Consider the following 17790-nt stretch of genomic DNA (forward strand, 5'->3'; position numbering starts at 1 on the left):
ACCTGTGTCAGCAGCTCTGCAATAAGCCACCTCATTCTCAGGCTCATCACGTATCTAGCCACTACACCAGGGCATTTTAACCCTTTTATTCTAGATAATGAATTGTGTCCTGTGCTGACCCAAAACAAAGGCCCAACCTCTTTATAGAAACAATAAAGTAGCGGCGCATAATAAAAGATGAATATTTTAATCAGCTACAATGTGCAATTAGAAGGATTGCTGTCCCTTTGGATAGATGCCTGTAAAGAAACAAAATCTCTACATAAAGGGTATTTCATACAAATACCATATTTCATACTGCGACAGAGGACAATTTGTGTATCAACTTTTAGATGCCCTCTTCTCCCTGAAGCTAAGGTCTGTGGGCATTCCCTTGTCGCCATCAAGTACAATGCAGGCCAATAACACTGCATTTTATGTGGTGGGGACAAACATGCGACCACAGCCTGGAGCAGCTTAGAGAGGTCCTGAAGAGGACCAGTTGCATTGCTGAAGGAACACTGCTGGAGCACGGAATAAGGTATTACATCTTATTTCTGTACCCCTAAATATAGCAACCATTGCAATGGTTGGAGTTGGGCTTTTAGGCAATACTATTCCTTGCATTAAATAGCCCATTTATTTAGAAAAATTGTAGCCTTTTTGTAATGCACCACAAAGTAAAGTAGGTACACTGTGGTGTGCTGTAGTGCATGTGGGTTGGGATGCAATTTAAAATAAATGACAAGGAAATGTGTTTTATCACACAATTTGTAATGAACAAATCTGAATGTGCAAAGAGCAAAAAGAGAATGAACAAGTAAATGAAATATAATCTATTGTATCATTGTAAAATCTTAAAGAAAAACTTTAATGTAACTACTGTACTATAGCCTTTGCCTGTAACAACCCATTCATCCAATGGTGGCTATGGAAAAAGGCTCTGTATTTCCCATTGGGTCTGACCAGACTGCATGAGCAGCAATAGGCAGAAGTTCATCCGGGCTAAGGGTAAATAGCTTTATTATCCAGGCACATACAGCAGGTGCCTTCCCAGGAAACAAACCAACACATCGTGTAGACAGGAAGGGAGGGAGGAGATTAATGACAGTGTCCCAAACCACCCACCTCATCATGTACGAGGTGGTATTAAAAAGTTTCAAGACTGCATGCACCGTCACAGGGAGAACCAGTGGCCTAGCCAGTCTCCAGACCTTAATCCGATTGATAATCTGTGGAGGGAGCTGAAAGTTTGAGTTGCCAAATGTCAGCCACCAAACCTTAATGACTTGGAGAGGATCTGCCAAGAGGAGTGGGCCAAAATCCCTCCTTAGATGTGTGCAAACCTGGTGGCCAACTACAAGAAATGTCTGACCTCTGTAACTGCCAACAAGGGATTTGCCACCAAGTACTAAGCCATGTTTTGTGAAGAGGATCAAATACTTATTTCCCTCATGAACATGCAAATCAGTGCATAATTTGTTGGACATGAGACATTTCTTTTGAATTTTTTGTTGCTATTCTGTCTCTCAGTGTTACAATACACCTACCATTCGATTTTTAGACTGATCATTTCTTTGTGAGTGGGCAAACATTCAAAATAAGCAGGGGATCAAATACTTATTTCCTTCACTGTAAGTCAGTGTACCAAAAGACATCATCCTGTGTACTTCGAGAGCTGTACAAATGGTGCTATTCTGGCCACGTGCACTACCACGTCTACTATTTCATCATGGACAGAAAGTTAGAACAAGGAGCATATGTGAAATTCTGCATGAAACCCGTATACCCAAATTGCGTTACTGGTAATGATCCTTGATATGAATTGAAGGGTCATCCAAAGTTGCTGAATGGTTTTGACATTTTTTGGGGTTGAGCTTGTTAAAGGTCTTCCTGATCTCCCATCGTCTTCCAGTGATGTTCGTAAGCTCTGGAAGCACACGTGCCACTCTAAGCACTTGGAACGGGTCATTGCAGCATCACCGTAAACTTGCCAAATCATGTCAAACATCTCTGTAGCAGATTCTCCCAGTTTCACGCAGAATTTCACGTTTGCCCTTTTGTTCTAACTTTCTGTCTATGATGAAATAGTACACATGGTAATGCACATGGTCAGAATAGCACCAGTTGCACAGCTCCCAATATACACAGGACATTATCTTTTGGCACACTGACTTATGAAGGTTGGTGCTCCCTGTGACTTTGCATGTAGCCTTGTGCTGTCATCTGTTGGCGTGTTACAGAACTACTCTCCAAACCTTTTGATACCACTTCATATGTTTTTTTCTAGATGTATACTTTAAGGGTCTATCATCACAGCCATATTAGCTGCAACCTACTGTGTGATGCATATACCCATTTTAGGCTTATAAATGTTTGAGGAGCTGCCAATTGCAGTGTCACAAAATTAGTTTACATAACAGGAAACCTGCTGCAGACAGCATAATCTCATCCCCATAATAAAAGATGTATGTCAGATATCTTTGAGCTTGATAAACTGCCAAAAATATATACAGTACTGTTTAACTTTGCATTTACTTTTTTCTAGCAATAGAACAGATGCTTGTGTTAGAGTATTTCTGGTCATGCATGAGACTGGTAAAGAGCTGGCAAGAAAATGAATGAGCAGATGATATTAAATAGGTCAAAAAAACAGCTGAGTGTTCAAAACTACAGACCTATTTTACTAAAGCAGCGTGGAAGGTGGAGGGGAAGAAACATCACTTAATTCTTTGGATGTTTGGATTATTAACATGCTGCCTGAAGTAAAAAAAAAATATAGTGTATATATGAGTAAAAAAAAATAAAAACAATATATATATATATATATATATATATATGTATATATATATTTTTTACATGTTTGTTAATAGATATCTATAGAAACATTAAATATGTAATTCTTTTTCTAGACAAGCTCTTGGGGCAGTGGTCTCAAAACTGCAGGCTGCGACCCTTTGCTTGCCTATATCCGTCCCTTGAGGCACTTTTCCTCCCACTGATACAAGACATTTTTCCTCCCACTGACACCAACAATGGGGCATAATTCCTGCTACTGACATCAGCAATGGGGCCCATTGACACCAACAATGGGGTCCTATTTCTCCAACTGCCACCAACAACAGGGCACTATTCCTCCCACTGACACCAATGATAAGGCACTCAAACTGAAACCAACTATAGGGCACTATTGCTCCCACTGACACCAGCAATGGGGCACTATTCCTACCCCAGATACCAAAGATGCATTGTTTACTGCCACTGACACCAATGGCCACAGGCCAGCCCTCAAAAAGTCTGAAGGACAGTAAACTGGCCCTTTGTTTAGAAAGTTTGGAAACCCCTGTCTTAGGGTAATTGCAGGTTTCTCATTCATAAAACGGTTTTAAAGTAGACGCCCCATCCTAAGTAGAACAGTGGACAATTAATTCTACAAAAATAATGCAGTATTACCACTAATATTACTTTTTGTAAGAACACTAGGGTCTGCATTCATTAATTGACAATAAACTGCCCCTGAAATGTTCTATTTCTCCAATTGCTCATTAGATAAGATATGTATAAAGTGGTTTATGTTTGTTTTCCTGCACATACTTATCAATAACCATTTTCAGCAGTGTGTTGCTTTATTTATCAATATATGGTTCTAGATGGTAAGAACTGATTTTTGGCAAGGTGACCCTTGGTATGTCTCTTGCTATCCCATCTAACAGTATCTGTGCATTTATTTATTTCAGGTACTTATATAGCACCATCAATTTATTCAGCGCTTTACACATATATTGTAAATTCACATCAGTCCCTAACCCTCAAGGGGTGTACAATCTAAGGTCTCTAATTCACATTCATACATACTAGGGCCAATTTAGACAGGCTCCAATTAGCCTACCAGCATGTCTTTGAAGTGTGGGAGGAAACCAGAGTAGCCAGAGGAAACCCACACAGGCACAGGGAGAACATGTAAACCCCAGGCAGGTGGTGCTGTGGTTGGGATTCGAACCAACAACCCTAGTACTGCCAGGCAGAAGTGCTAACCATTTAGCCACTCTGCTGCTTAAACAACTCTTGTGAGCTGTTCATCGTATCCTTTCAATGTCACAGCACTCTAGCAATCTCTGGATAGCAGCTGTGAAAACTCTGTGTAAAAATGAATTTTACCTTCAAAGGCCTGATGTGCAGTGTTTGTCTTCAGTCTTCTTGTATACAATGACAACATCCATCTGTTTCTGACTGGCTGAAACTATTGTTTCTTGGGAAAGAAAAGATGAAGGCAAATTAAGTGGAAGGAGACACCAAAGTAGCAAGATGAATGACACGAGTAGATAGACAAAAAATATATAGCTACATATTGACACTATGGCTTATCTTCTACCCCATAGATGTTATTAGATAACCATAAAAATACTTGTTCTAGTGGTTAGTATCTTCGGTTTGCAAGGCGGAATAATTGCATAGTGGGTAATGATGATGATTATGATGATGTGTCCAATGTTTATATAATTTTACACACTTGTTGTTACAGTCTTGTTCCCCAAGTTTAAAGAAAGCCCCTTGCGGTTTATAATTCACTGTTTTTAACACACACACACTCCTTGTGTAATGTTTCTTAAGTGTGATGTGTTACCAAAAGCAACCAATCAGATGTATTTTTTTTCCTTTGATTTTGCATTGGAAATCTGGAAAGAAGAACCCCCTATAATCCACAAGAAGAGTCCATATTACAGACTGTATACAAGATTTATGATCTATTTAAGACCATAGTTTTGACAAATAAAACCTGGTTGGAAATTATTTAAAATAACTGACTCAAGGAAAATGTCAGTTCTACAATTACTTCTGTATTCTCCTATTATTTTCTCTTTCTGAAAATATATATCTCGTTTCCTTTTATATTCCTGACAGGATGAAAAGAAACAGTTGATGACCACAAATGTTTGGCTGAGACAGGTAATATAATTTATGCTTCTTGACCTTTAAAGCACATACTGTATATACTACTGTTCCGCTACAGTTGGCAGATTTGGACTGGTATTATAAGATCTACATAGGAATTATTTAAAATCTTAGCTGTCTGTTATTTTGGGGAAAAAAAATAGCACTTGATTAATGATCTATATTCACCTACGAAATTATATATATATATATATATATATATATATATATATATATATACACACAATGGGGAAGATAATTATTTAATCCCCTGCAGATTTTGTAAGTTTGCCCACTTTCATAGGTGTATTTTAAATGATAGAGACAGAGTATCAACCAAGAATCCAGAAAAAATACATAATACAAATGTTATAAATTGAGTTGTAGATCTGAACCCAATTGAGTATGCATTTCACTTGCTGAAGGCAAAACTAAAAGCAGAAAGACCCACAAACAAAGAGCAAATGAAGACAGCTGCAGTTAGAGCCTGGCACAGCATCAGAAAGGAGGAATCCCAGTCTTTGGTAATGTCTATGGGTTCCAGACTTCAAGCAGTCATTGCCAGTAAAGGATTCTCAACAAAATATTAAAAATTAACATTTTATTTATGATTATATTCATTTGTCCAATTACATTTGAGCCCCTGAAAATGGAGGGACTGTGTATGAAAATGGTCACAGTTCCTAAAATTTGTACTTGATATTTATGTTCAACCCCTTGAATTAAAGCTGAAAGTCTGCACTTCAAATTCATTTGGATTGTTTTGTTTAAATTTATTCTGGTGGCATACAGAGTAAAAGTATGAAAATTGTGCCTGTGTCCAAATATAATATTTACAGAAAAAAAGATGTTACAAGGAAATAAAGAGACAAAGCAACAGAGAATTAAAAAGGAGTTGAAAAAGAAAATACTTGCAAAGTCCTGGTTTTAGTAGAATTCAGTCAGCAAGCAAGGTGTTATCAGCTCTCATAACTTGACAGATGTTCCTTCGTTATTGGTACACGAGAGCTAGTCAAAAGGTCCTGACATTCCCTTTTCCTGTGGAATCAAAGGGATTTTGACAGAGACCATCTGACCAATCATCCAGTTTAACCATTAGCTGCCCGGCCTATAGCCGTTTGGCGGCGGCAAAAATGCTTCACCTTTCCGGGTGCACGCCATTTGGCATGCTCCTGCAGTTGCAGAGCCGCGCAGCGGCACGGTCTGTCACCGGCCGTGTACCTCGGACACGGCCGATGACAGACCTGAGTACCGGCCCTGTTGCTGGTACCATGTGACCTGCTGTGACCAATCACAGCAGGTCACATGACAGTTGTATACAATGGATGGCTTCATTCATGCCATCCATTGTATACTAGTGCCTAGCTGTGAATGGTCACAGCAGGTCACATGCACATGTCATGTGATTAGCTGTGGCCAAATCACAGCTAAGCACAAAAAAAAAAAAAAAAAAAACCTGAATGAATCGATTTCATTCTGGTAAATGCTTGCTTATAGTTAAGTAATTCTTTGCTATAAGAAAATTGTGTAAAAAAAAAATAAAAAAAATACTGATCACTTCTCCAAAGTAGTACAATGTTACTATGGTAACATTGTACTACTTTGGTCATAGCAAAATATGAAAAAAAAAATCTTAAAAAAAATAAAACAAAATGTAATAAAAAATTAAAAATAATAAAAAAATATATATATATATATATATTTTCATACTGTCACCAGTCAGTGTCCCTGTTCACCACCATGCCAGTTATATGATGACGCTGTACTGCACTGGTGACAGTATGTAAAAAAAAATAGTGAAAATAATTTTTTAATTTTCCAAAAAATTATGACATAAAAAATACAACTTCAAAAAACGCGCCATGCCTCTTATGAAATACGTCGGACTGTCTACTTTGCAAAAAGGGGTCATTTGGGGGATATCTGTACTGTTCTGACATTCTTGGACCTCAAGAAATTATATTGGCTGTCAGTACTTCAGGATTGATCAATATTCAGATCTATACCATAGTTTGTGAACTCTATAACTTTCCTACAAACTAAAAAATAAATCCTAATTTGGGTTATTTTCACCAAAGACAGTTAGCAGAATACATCTTGGCCTAAATTTATGAAGAACAATTATTTATTTACAAACTTTTATAACAGAAACAAAGAAAAACGTGTTTTTTTTTCAAAATTTTTTTTTTGTTAATTTAGCAAAAAATAAAAACCCCGGCGGTGATTAAATACCACCAAAAGAAAGCTCTAGTTGTGTGAAGAAAATTATAAAATTTTAGTTTGGGTACAATGTTGTATGACCGCGCAATTGTCATTCAAAGTGTGAGAGCGCTGAAATGTGAAAAATGGCCTGGGCAGGAAGGGGTAAAATTGCCCGGTATTGAAATGGTTAAGGGGTGGGTGCTGGGAGGTCACAACATTTATGACCAAATCCCAAATACAGTTACTTATAAGTAATCATATTTTTGAATATCTACCATTTACAGTCTGTTACCATGCATATTATTGTCCAGCATGAAATTAGCTTCAAAATGGATATACAGTATGACAGGTCTTGGGTATCTATTTCTCATAAGAGGGGTGTGGAGGCCTAATCCACTCTGGTACTTCCTAGCATAGGGGTGTTTGAGTTCAAAATGTCTATATTCTGGTTGTGCTGTCATTCTTTCAAGAGTTATGAAATATGCTGACGTTTTAGGGTCTTGGCTGTTAACCATTCTAGCGAAAATGTGGATTGGCTATTCCCATCAGCTGAGCTGTTTATGACCGGATATCATTCTCTGGATTGCTTGGAGGGTAACAGTTTTATTAGAGTTTCCAGGTTGAAATTGTGGATTGGGTAATGGAGAGGTCTGGGTGTCTGATCAATGGATTGCATCACTTAACAGTTAGTGTATTGCATATTGTACACAACCATTACATTCCCATTTATATCACAGTCTGCAGGGTCTCCCCTTACAGTGCAAGGGGGTGCAAGGGGGAACTCTGCAGATCCTGATGTAAAGTGGAACACTGTGGACCCTAATGTAAAGGGGAATGCTGTAGACTGTGATGTAAAGAGGGATTCTAATTAAAGGGGGTTTCTGGTCACCAGAGCCTCCCCTCCTTATACAGGAGTCCACACAGTTCTGCCTAATTCTGCAGGATTTCCTCTTACAGTGCAAGAGAGAGGACCCTGATATAAAGGGGAACATTGCAGACCGTGATGTAAAGATGGACTGTGATGTAAAGGGGAATTCTGCGGACAATGATGTAAGGGGTAATGCTGTGGACTCTGGTGTAAAGGGGAACTCTGATGTAAGGTGGTCTATGGCAGGGCCGTGGATAAGGGGGTACCCTCAGTCCTCCTGTACAGGGCCCAGGCCTGCAGGGGGGCCTAGGCAGCTGGGTAAATTATATTTGGGCAGGGAGGGTGATCATCCTGGTCAGTAAGGATTTCAGGAAGAAATGGCACAGCAATCCAGCAAGCAAGCATTTAGTTTTAATGTTCATGGGTTGTGTAACATTTTAAGTAACCTTCGTGCCTTACTTGCTGTATGATATAATTCAGAAAACAAAGTTTCTTTCACAGCTAAGGCCCCCCCCTCCCAGCCACTCCATTCCCATATGTAAGAGGAGAATCTCAGCACAATGCCTTTTTTATATATATCTTTTATTAAGTTTTTTTTTCATTACAAAATTTGTAATAAGCATTACAAAAACAAAACAACACAAATTTTTACACCCATTACCTATTCCCTTTACCCCCTCCCCCTATAGTTCTCCCCTACTTTTTCTTACTATCTTCTTTTACTTCTGGTTCCTCTAATACTCGTTACTCTGTAGTTCCTTCTCTCTATCTACCTCTCTTTTTACCCTCTTACAGGATCTTACTTCTTTTCAATTAAACTCTCCCAACTGTTTAGACTCCTACCGCTTCTAGAAAACTCTTTGACGCTTTAAAATCATCCCATCCACCCCATATTTTTAAAAAAAATGTATCCTCGTCTATGTGGTATAATTCCTCCATACTCTAAATATACTCAATTATATTTATCCAATCTTTTATTTTTGGCAATTCTTGTGCTTGCCAATACTTAGGGATATGTCCTTTAGCCACATTTATTAAATTAAATAACATCATATACTTATATTGTTTCACTGAAATCTCTAATTTATGAAATAAACATGGGTCCTTCGGTATGCTAACCCCCAATATCTTCTGTATGTATTGAATTATTTCTTGCCAAAACTTCTGTATTTTAGGGCAATACCACCATATATGTGCCATTGTTCCCTTAGTTCCACACCCTGTCCAACACAAAGGTGAAACTTCTGGTTGTTGATTATGTGCCACACTAGGTGTAATATACCATTTAACTAAACATTTATAAATAATCTCTACTATATTCATATTTACCACCCCATATATTTCAAAAACTTTTTTTGTTGCTCATTCAATTTTGTTCCTAGCTCCTTTTCCCATTTTTCCAAGAAAAAGGGAAATTGGACCCTGCTATTTCCATAAGAATCTTATAAATTCCAGAGGTGACATGTTTTTGGATTGTATTTAAACTTAACATTCATTCCAATGGATAAATGTCTTCCACTGTCCTTAGAGGCTGCGGGAGCGTAGCAACAAAATGTCCTAATTAATAATAACGCCAGTCATCTAATGTGAAAATTAAATCTTCTTTACCTTTTAATTCTTGATAAGAACATAATTTTCCCTTGTCTACAATATCTTTCAACCATGCATTTCTGTCTTTTATCCATTTCCTTGAGATACATCACTCCCCGGGGGGAAAAACTCTGTTCCCACCAGCGGTATTAACAATGAGTTATACTTCCAACCCATTTGCTTATACAATATATCCCATACCCTCAATACATATCATGTCAAAGGGCTTGTATTTTCATCTAGTGTACGAAACTTGTGTGGAATCCAAATAATCCTATCTAGTTGTGACTTACTCAGTGTACTTTCCATTTTTACCCAACTTTTCCTCAGTGAATTATTTGCCCAATCTGCTATTCGTGACGCTAACACGGAAAAATAATATCTCTTAAAGTCGGGCAAATTTAACCCCCCTTTCCTTTTATTGTTACCCAAAACTTCATATTTAACTCTTGTTTTTTTATTAGCCCATATATACCTAAGTATCATTTTTTAAAAAAAGACCCTGGGAAATATATTGGGAGCATGTGGAACATATATAGTATTTTCTGTATTATTACCATCTTTACCATATTTATACGACCTATCCAGGACAGCAATCCATTAGACCAGGGGTGGCCAACCTGCGGCTCTCCAGCTGCTGCAGGACTACAAGTTCCATCATGCCTCTGCAAGTCAGTAACTTCCCATCTTTGCAATGCCTCATGGGAAATGTAGTTCCACAACAGCTGGAGAGCCACAGGTTAGCCACCCCTGCTTTAGACATTCTACTCAATTGTTCCTTTATCTCATTTATTAGTGGAATATAATTTACCTGATATAAATTCTTTATAGACAGGGTTAACTTAATTCCCAGGTACTTTAATTATTTTTCCCTCCATGTGAAAGGGAAATCTGTTTGTAGGTTCTGTTTCTCTGTCTTTGGTATATTAATATTTAATATCTCTGACTTAGAGAGATTAATTTTCATATTTGATAATTTTCCATAGTGTTTTAATCTTCTCATTAGGTTGGGTAATGTTAATCTGGGATTTGTGATATAAAACAGCATATCATCTGCATATGCCACAACTTTGTGTTCCATGTCACCCATCCAAATTCCCTTTATATCTACACTATTTCGTAATATCGCTAATAACAATTCTAAAGATATTACAAACAGCAGGGGAGAAAGTGGACATCCCTGCCTTGTTCCATTATACATTCTAAAAAACTGTGACAAGGACCCATTGACCTTCACCGCTGCTGATGGGCTACTATATAACTTTTTTATCGAACATAACATTTTAGGCTCAATCCCTAATGCCTCTACTGTATCTCTCATAAAACCCCAATCTACCCTATCGAAAGCTTTTTCAGCATCAATTGATAAGATCACAATCAAAAAATTATTTTTCCTTCTTTTTTGCAGGAAATGTTCTTTTTTGCAGGAAATGCTCTTAATGTTTTGCAGCAATGTTCTTAATCCATTATCCCTTCCTTCTCTGTTGAGAATGAATCCCACTTGGTCTAAGTGTATCCAGTCTGGTATCAGCTTTTTCATCCTCGTTGCTAATACTTTTGCATATAATTTTGTATCTATATTTAATAGTTAAATAGTTCTGAAGCTAGCACATTGAGACCCGTTTTTCCCCTCTTTAGGTAAGTGCCTGTAATGATTCCTCCCTCAATTCCATTCGTTCTCCTAGCGCATTCATATATATATACACATTTTAGGGACAAGTTGTTCTTTAAATTTTTTATAATAACCCACTGTATATCCATCTGGTCCGGGGTTCCTTTCTGTAGCTGTACTCTTCAAAGCTATACTAATTTCCTCATTTGAGATCAGTTTTTCTAAGGCTATTAATCTTTTTTCTTCTAATCTTTGTAGGCCTGTCTTCCTGTAGATATAGCTGCCTTTTTTCATTTCATTTTTTTCTCCCTCTGTTTCTTTCTGGTTCCTAGAATTTGCTCTATATAAACTACTATAATATTTTTGAAAAACATTAGCGATATCAGTGGTTGAATGTACCATTTCTCCTTTTTCATCTTACATTTTTTCTATAAAATTCCTCGATTTCTTTTCCCTTAATTTCCTTGAGAAATAAGCATAATGCATCTTGCACCTCTCAGATAATGTACTGTATAAGCTAATTACAACAAAACATATCAAGCAATATTGTGAACTCACAAAAATGTCTAGCTTCACTCATACCTCCTGGACCATAGGCAATGTATATGCATGCTTTGGTGACCCAGACATGCTATATAAGATCACTCTCAATGGTTAGAAGATGGTTACACATCTAGCTGTCCTATGAAATCCCACAGTTTGTTAAACCAATATCATACATATCATTCTGTTTTCAAACAGTGCATTCTTTTTTTTTTTCTGTGTGGGATCTGTTTTGGAATTGATAATGAGCAGCTAAGTGAAAATAAGTAAGTTAATGCTTTCTACACACACACACAATGGTGAACTCATTAATATTTATTTCATTTCTGTAATTTCCTTCCTTAGGAATGGGTGGACCTAAAGTTAAGATGGAATCCTAAGGATTATGGTGGTATTACATACATTAGAGTGCCTTCTGAGTCATTGTGGCTTCCTGACATTGTCTTGTTTGAAAAGTAAGAATGTTTTGTTCTCTTACCAAGTGCAATACAAAAACGATTATTCTAACTTGTATGTGGTGTGTGATCTCTTTGTCTAATGTCTAAGGCACTGTTCATAGAGAACCTGGACTGATTTTTCGAGCAGTATTAAGCCCAAAACCAAAATATATTATATTGCAGCTTACCAGCTTACCAATGTGGTGGCTGCATTTGTTTTTTAGGCTTTTTTTCTTTGTTTTCAGCTGCTGATCTGCCCAGTAACACACCTCCTGAATTTAAGTGCCTCCACTCTGGATGCATGAGCATAGGGGGCACAGAAGACATCAGCATTGTCAGTTTTGGGGAGGGGAAAGCTAAATGTACTAGCAGATTTAGATACACTAAAACATTTAAGCCAAGCTCCAGCTCATACTTTATCAGCAGTTACAACAAAGAGTATTTTTTCTTTTGGGAGAGGGAAAAGGGAGTTAAATGCTTCAATCAGCTTGGACACAATGGTATATCAAGCTTGCATGTATGCAAACAGTGGCACCGGACTGACTAGGCTAGTAATCAGTAGGGTTAGGATTTGTTTCTTTAACCTAGACTAATTAACCGGAACTGCATGCAATTTTCTTTATTATTCATTTTGTACCTTAAAGGAGAAGTATGTGATAGGCTAAATAATTCACAAATATTACCATAATCAGGAATCAGCTGTTATTCCCTTCCTCTGTCCTTTTGTTTTTTCAACAGGGGCAATTCATCTGTCATGTAGGTCTCAATAATGCTCCGTTTGTTGTTTGAAAGTTTAGAAAGGGCGGTTACAACTTCAGCAGTCCTCCCCCTCTTTCTGTCCCGTCTCCACTGGGAGATGTGGCCACACCTACTGAACAGGCAGACACCTGAACAGCAGAAGAATTCAGGCACTGTGCTATTCCTGTGCACAGTGGAAAAAACAAAAGTGTTGTAGACATGGTTGGATCTAGGGGGAGGTGTTGGGGAGGGCTATGCCCCCCATCCTTTTTGGAAGCTATGCCTGTTGGGCTCTTAACATCGCTGAACTGCTCACAACCTCAGTATAGTCAACACAGCTCCTCTCTCCCTCTTCCTCCTCCACCTGCTTCCTCCTCTCATACAACACACAGCTTAGGTCAATTCTCTTACAGACACTCTCTATCTGCACACTGTGTAGCTGGATTCTATGCTGCATAGCAGTTGTTATTTGGGAACTTTACATGTCAGAGGGGAGAGGCCAGAGCCAACATCAGTCAAACACAGGAGAAGGAAAGGAGGTGGATTCAGATGAATCGGTATATGAATCCAGAGAAGACTGTAGCCCCTCCCACAAGTATTTACCTTGCTTTTAACAGAAAGGGTGCACTTCTCAGAGGGCTGAAAATATTTATATGCATTAGCAGCTCACAGGGAATAGAATGAAGCTATAAAAAGGAAATCCATACTTCTCTTTTATTCTATTTTTTTCTGCAAAGTTGGAAATAAAAGATTCATAAGTAAATAATTCACAAATAGAAAGGTAATCATAGTGTTATTATTAACTGAACAACTGATAAAATGTATACTTTTATCTATAGAAACACTACAGGTTATATTTCTAAAGCAGTGAATGTGACATTCCCTAAACATTTACTTGCAGGCTAATCTTCCTGGTGTGTGTTTCAAATTACAGTGACTGATTTGCCTGCAATAAAAGTTTGATGAATATCACATTTATGACCTTATAAATACTGTATGCTCTGAGTTGTTTTAAAACAAATACAAACCAGGTAAAAGAGCATTTTTTTGCTTTGTTAAATCTTTTGTCTATAGATTGCATAGAAAATATACTTATTTTGCAAGTCAATATTGTCAAGAGAATTCCTTGTTTGTACCAAAAAAACAATATATGTGTTACTTTTTTATCTTATGAAATTACAAAGTAATTGCTGAATAGACCCATACTGCAAAAGTAAAAAAATGCTCTGATCCATGAGGACTTTTTCTATTGTGAAAGCTGTTAAATTGAAATAAATTGAAATTACGCTCATTATATATAAAGCTGACACACTAGTAAGTGAGTATACTTACTGTATTACAGTATATTGGAAAAAGTGACAGTCCAAAGAGATTTAAAAATACAATCACAACGCTAAAAAAAAATCCTTATCCTTGTGTTAAAGCTTTGTGAATTAAAGTGGTTGTAAAGGCAGAAGGTTTTTTTACCTAATATAACTAAAGGCAAAACTTTTTTTGTTGAGTTGAGATGGATTAGAACACCTGTCAAGTATTTGTTGCTGTCTGCGTGCCTGTTAGGGAGATTTACTCTCTCTATTTGTCCTGTTTACAATTATTATTGAAAGCAAAAGTAAAAAAAAATCCCAAATTTTGGGTTGTCCTCAGAAAAGTAAGAGAGGGGAAATCTTCCAATGGGGACATTGTTTCTGGAGATCTGGCGGTCCCCAAAGAATTCCCTTCATTTGCAGAGATTTTCTCTCAAGAAGTGAAGGGAAATCTCTAGGATGGCGAGAAAAAAATCTGACAGGGGCTCTATCCAAAATAAAAAAAAATGTTTTAGCTATAGTTCTACTTTACGAGAAAAAAAACCTTCTGTGATTAGCTCATTGGCTACTAATGCTGTCAATCATAGCTTGTGAGGAGACAGAGGGCAGCAGGATCTACCTAAACTGCGTGTGCCAAGATGGAGCCCGCACAAGTGCCCCCATTGTAAGCGGCTTTCTATGGGGGCTCTCAAAGGAGCCAGGAGCTCTGGCAGAGGACCCCAGAAGAGGAGGATTAGAGCTGCTCTGTGCAAAATCATTGCACAGACCAGGTAAGTATGATATGTTTGTTATTTAAAAAAATACCTTTACAATCGCTTTAAGCCTTAAAAAGTATGTAAAAGATGTGGGAATATCACCGAACATGTACAGTCAGTTAGATATGCATGTCACTTGAAAAAGCGATTTTCCAGTCACTTACTAAACATTTGTAGGTAGGTATCACAGAGTAGTAAATTTAGCCCTTTTTCACCTTCCTGAATTCAGAAAATAGTAATATGTGTTATTGTTGCAGAGCTACATCATTCTCAAGTTAGTTCTCTGCAGAATCTATTTTAAAGTCTACCCATTTAGAAAATTAACAAAACATTTCACTTGATTAAGGCGCCCAAAATATAGCATACAACTGGAGTCTGTTCGTTTACTATCTTTAAAATGAATCTAAACATGGTCACATATAAAGTCGTTTAGAATCGGCTGATGTTTTTAAATCTTTCTTACAGTGCAGATGGACGTTTTGAAGGCTCTTTGATGACAAAAGCAATAATAAAACATGATGGAACAGTGATATGGACTCCTCCAGCCAGTTATAAAAGTTCCTGCACTATGGATGTCACATTTTTTCCTTTTGATCGCCAAAACTGTTCAATGAAATTTGGATCATGGACTTATGATGGCAATATGGTTGACCTCATTCTTCTTGATGCAAATGTAGATAGGAAGGACTTCTTTGATAATGGAGAATGGGACATTTTAAATGCCACAGGTCTGAAAGGAATGAGGAAAGATGGGCTGTATTCATATCCATTCATTACATATTCTTTTGTTTTGAGACGACTTCCCCTATTTTACACTCTTTTTCTTATAGTCCCTTGTCTGGGACTATCCTTCTTAACCGTTCTTGTTTTCTATCTGCCTTCTGATGAAGGGGAGAAATTGTCATTGTCAACTTCTGTACTAGTCTCTCTTACAGTGTTCCTTCTTGTCATCGAAGAAATCATTCCCTCCTCTTCAAAGGTAATTCCCTTGATTGGAGAATATCTTTTATTCATTATGATATTTGTTACATTGTCAATAATAGTGACTGTATTTGTCATTAATGTCCACCACCGTTCCTCAGCAACATATCATCCAATGGCTCCCTGGGTGAAGGGCCTTTTCTTACAGAAACTTCCAAAGTTGTTGTGTATGAAGGGACATGTTGATCGATTTTCCTTCCTAGACTCTGAAAATACTGGACAGCCAACAAAATCAAAGCCATCTGGAAAAAGAAAACATATACAAGCTAATGATGGAGAAAGGGTTCTAATTGCTTTTCTGGAAAAGGCATCAGACTCTATAAAATATATTTCGACACATGTCAAAAAAGAACACTTCATTAGACAAGTAAGTATGATTATACTTTGCTTCCTTTGAGCTATACATAGAACCACATGGTGCTGGTGTTTGATTTTAGTGGTATAGCTGAGCAACAGTTAACAACATGAGGTGGTTATTACCAGTACATTAGGTAATAAAGAGCAGCTCCCGTTGGTTGTGCATGGGCTGTCAAGATGTTCTGTGCAGTGTTGCCTCTATCCACACAAGAAGTGAACCTGTATGTGAGTGGGAATACAGTTCATGGTCTTCTGAGCGATATAGGAAAATCAAATGGTTTTTGGTCTTGTGATGGATTGGTTACCAGGAATATTCTTAGCCTCTTTTAAGGAGTCCCTGCTGCCAGACTGTTCATTTAAAAACACATTTCCCATTAGGTTATATTTGCATTGAATGTATTTTAGGCATATTCTTTACCTGTAAAAACCTACTTTGTTTAGACATACAAAAGCTCTGGGACTGCTGCTGTGTACAGTACCACCATCTTGAATATAATGGCAGCAGCCCCAGAAGACTCAGAGTTGCCACTCAAGTGACACTTTAACCCCCCTGGTGGTATTCCCGAGTGTAGCTCGTGGTTAACTTTCAGTACCAGAAGCGGTAACCCCGAGCTACACTCGGGATTACCCTACAGCGCTGCTTAGGTATTCCCTCTTGCAAGTACCTTGTCCTGCGCTCCCACGATGTCCCCCCTGCAGCATCCCCGGCCATCTCCTCTGGCCGATGCCAGCATCCTTCTTCCGGGTTCCATTCCCTGCAAGCGTCGAGACGTACGGGGGATGGAATCGGCGGGAAAGTAAAACATTTTAAAAGTGATATTCACTCAATACACTAAAATCACACAGTATAACATTACTGTATCAAACCATTTCACATACATTTTGTCCCGAGTGCTTTGCCCTGTGCCCTGCCTGCATTTTTACTGTTCTTTCTGCCTGGAAACTGAGAAAAGTCCATGGCGTCCAAAAAGTGTCCCTTTAGGTCAAAAGCGGTTTTAGACCAGCTAGAGAACAGCGATAGTAAATTAGAACCACTTGCAGAATTGAGTGATAATGATTTGTGGGGAAATTCATCAGACACTGAAACCGATTTTGCGACTTTGCTCAGTGATGTGCGAGACTTGGCGCTATATTTCAAATTTCAGTGGTTTTGGTTTGATTACATTATTGAATTAAATTTATTATTATATTATTTTTTATGATTATTTATTATATTATAATTTATGATTTCGTGTTTCAAATTTTATCATACCCGGGATGTTTACTAGATTCTTGTTCGAACAGATTTCAGTGAGTTATTTCTAAGAATTACAGTGCTACAATAAAATCCATGCAAAAAAATGTACCGCTTTCAGCACAGAAATACTGACATAATCAGACTGCTAGGGAGGTAAAAGTATTCCCCTTCACTCTAACCTTATGCATGAAGGGGAGGCGGAAAGCACAGAGAGTAATTGAACACTTCCAAAAAAAGGCTATGCCATGCAAGTAG

General features: G+C 37.7%; 1 protein-coding gene across 3 annotated transcripts in view; it reads left to right on the forward strand.

Annotated features, from left to right (window-relative positions):
* Nucleotides 1-17790, forward strand: part of CHRNB3 (cholinergic receptor nicotinic beta 3 subunit) — a 71806-nt gene that overhangs the window by 52152 nt on the left and 1864 nt on the right. For all 3 annotated transcript variants that reach the window (XM_089669970.1, XM_089669971.1, XM_089669972.1), the window contains 3 exons: nt 4882-4926; nt 12072-12181; nt 15426-16308. In XM_089669970.1, the coding sequence (XP_089526096.1) occupies nt 4882-4926; nt 12072-12181; nt 15426-16308 (1038 nt within the window). The remainder of the gene's footprint in view (nt 1-4881; nt 4927-12071; nt 12182-15425; nt 16309-17790) is intronic.

This window comes from Staurois parvus, unplaced genomic scaffold, assembly GCF_062004578.1.
Source record: "Staurois parvus isolate SC_StPar_1 unplaced genomic scaffold, SC_StPar_1.0 ptg000086l, whole genome shotgun sequence".
Taxonomy (NCBI): Eukaryota; Metazoa; Chordata; class Amphibia; order Anura; family Ranidae; genus Staurois; species Staurois parvus.